Source organism: Puma concolor, chromosome D1, assembly GCF_028749965.1.
Source record: "Puma concolor isolate L17-30 chromosome D1, mPumCon1.1.hap2, whole genome shotgun sequence".
NCBI lineage: Eukaryota > Metazoa > Chordata > Mammalia > Carnivora > Felidae > Puma > Puma concolor.
Window position 1 is genome coordinate 11,823,510 of NC_141676.1, and position 2,622 is coordinate 11,826,131.

Sequence of the window (2,622 nt, forward strand, 5' to 3'; positions counted from 1 at the left end):
ACAGATGGCACACAGACTGACAGGTTAAAAATTGAGCAGTGGGCACCTGGATGGCTGGCTCAGTTGGTTAAGTGTCTGACTGCTGATTTTGGCTCGGGTCATGATCTCACGGTTCATGAGTTGGAGCCCCAAGTTAGGCTCTGCACTGACAGCATGAAGCCTGCTAGGGATTCTCTCTTCCTCTCTCTCTGCCCCTCCCCCCTCTCAAAATAAATAAATAAACTTTAAAAAATTGAGCAGAATAGGGAATCTATTAAAAAAATGTCATCATGGACGCAACTTTAATCTGTGGAGAAATCATTTCATTATGTTGAGACAAGTGGCAATCAGTTTGGGAAGAAAAACTAAAATAATCTCAGATTTGTACCTCACATATGCACTAAAATCATCTAGAAAATTTAAATGTAGATATAAATACAAAAGAACAAAAAGAAAATATAAGAAAAAATTTTTGGATTGTGCAAAGAAATCTTTTTCAGTAGAAGACCAAAGGCAGGAACCCTGTATATCACAGAAAATTGACTACCTAGAAATAAAAGAAATATGTATAGCAAAATACAACATAAACAATGTTCATAATAATAAACTTGGAAAATAATTAACAACAAAAATGAGGGCAAAAGTGTTATTATCCTTGGTATATAAAGAGTTCCTACAAATCAATAATGAACAACGAACTAGACAAATAAGCAAAAAATGTATATGAGCAAATCAGTAAAGTTTATGCAAAATTAAACACAATGAAATAATTTTTTCATCTAAGATTATTGACGACTAAAGTGAAAAAAAAACATGATGGGTAATGTTGACAATAGAATGACCAGGGATATTGTTATAAAATCTTGATACTTGTGTAAATTGGTACCAATTTTAGATAACAATTTGGCAACAATTTGTGTGTGTGTGTGTGTGTGTGTGTGTGTGTGTGTCTGTGTGTGTCTGTGTCTCTGTGTGTTAAAATATTTGCAAGAATGTATTGCAAACTATCAAAAGTAGTTGGGAAATGGAATCTCCAATGGTTTTTAAAATAATTTTTTATGTTAGAAAATGTTTACTATGGATAACTTTTTGTTTAAATCATGAAAACATATTTAAAACAAGTATGTTGCATAATATTAAGATAGTCTATCATTAACCCAAGGATCCTTCTGCAGATTGAAGAAACTTCAGGACAATGGCTGGAGGAAGGAACAGTACAATAGTCATCAGATTCATCCTTTTGGGATTCTCAGATTATCCCAAGATCAAGATCGCTCTCTTTGTAGTATTCTTGGGTTCTTACCTCTTGACAGTGGCTTGGAACCTGGGCCTCATCATCCTGATTAGGATGGACTCTCACCTACATACACCCATGTACTTCTTCCTCAGTAACTTATCTTTCTTGGATTTCTGCTATGTTACCTCCACAACCCCGAAAATGCTCTCAGACTTCTTCCAGAAGCCTAAATCCATCTCCTTTCTGGGATGCACCATGCAGTACTTCTTCTTCTCTAGCCTGGCTCTGACTGAGTGCTGTCTCCTGGCCGCCATGGCTTATGACCGATATGCTGCCATTTGTAATCCTCTACTCTACACCGCCATCATGTCACCCACCCTCTGTGTACAGATGATGGTTGGAGCCTGTATAACTGCTGTCTTTGGTTCATTGATCCAATTGTGTGCTTTACTTCAGCTCAATTTTTGTGGGCCCAATGTTATCAACCACTTCTTCTGTGACCTGCCTCAATTATTAGTCCTATCCTGCTCTGAAACCTCTTTCCTAAAAGTCATGAAGTTTGTGATAGCAGTGATTTTTGGTGTAATATCTGTCTCAGTCATCATGATATCTTATGGTTATATCATTGCTACCATCCTGAAGACAAGCTCTGCTGAAGGCAGGTCCAAGGCCTTCAATACCTGTACTTCTCACCTGACAGCAGTGATCTGTTTTTTTGGATCAGGACTCTTTGTCTATATGCACCCCAGCACTGATAATGCTCTGAACCATGACAAGATGGCATCAGTCTTCTATACAGTGGTGATCCCCATGTTGAATCCTTTGATTTACAGTCTGAGGAACAAGGAAATCAAAGACGCCTTTAAGAGGTGTAAGAAGAGAGCTTTTTCCCATTGTCATAGTTAAAGGTCTGGCAGGCTAGTGGTCCTGGTGACTGGAAGTTTCTAGACTATGCAGAGAAATGCATTTAACTTTATTCAATCCTACTGATGCTCTGGCAGGATTGCAAGTGAGTCAACCCATCTAAATCCAGGACTGGTTCACTGGGATGCAAATCCTGTGGCTTCTTTGCATCTTGACAGTTGGCTCTTCTCTTGTATAGCGATAATAACATCACAAGTTAACTATATGAACTGTTATATTAATATAAGCCTTCAGTTCCTTGGTGTTTAGCCCTTACATATTCTTTCAGAACTTCTGCCTGCAGGCTGGAGTGATTAGGGCTAAACACAAGACTGGTGGTCTTTCTCATACACAACATCACAATCAGCATCATGACCACTTCATCCCAGACTCCAAACCCTCTAGGTGTCTGAGAAAATTCCAGTTAAATAAGGTGGAGCTATGGAAAGAAACATTAGTTTAGACTGTGACCTAATTCCCTGCAGGGAGATCTGCTATAGAGA

The 2,622-nt window shown here is 38.4% G+C and overlaps 1 protein-coding gene across 1 annotated transcript; it reads left to right on the forward strand.

Annotated features, from left to right (window-relative positions):
* Positions 1-1,170: 1,170 nt before the first annotated feature.
* Positions 1,171-2,251, forward strand: LOC112865065 (olfactory receptor 5AN6-like). Its single transcript, XM_025928102.2, has one exon. It carries the CDS (start codon positions 1,175-1,177, stop codon positions 2,120-2,122), a length of 948 nt encoding a protein of 315 aa, XP_025783887.2. The 5' UTR covers positions 1,171-1,174; the 3' UTR covers positions 2,123-2,251.
* The last annotated feature ends 371 nt before the right edge of the window (positions 2,252-2,622 follow it).

What these genes read in the sequence shown, in the direction of transcription:
- LOC112865065 (XM_025928102.2), top strand. Translation starts at nt 1,175, where the DNA reads ATGGCTGGAGGAAGGAACAGTACAATAGTCATCAGATTCATCCTTTTG.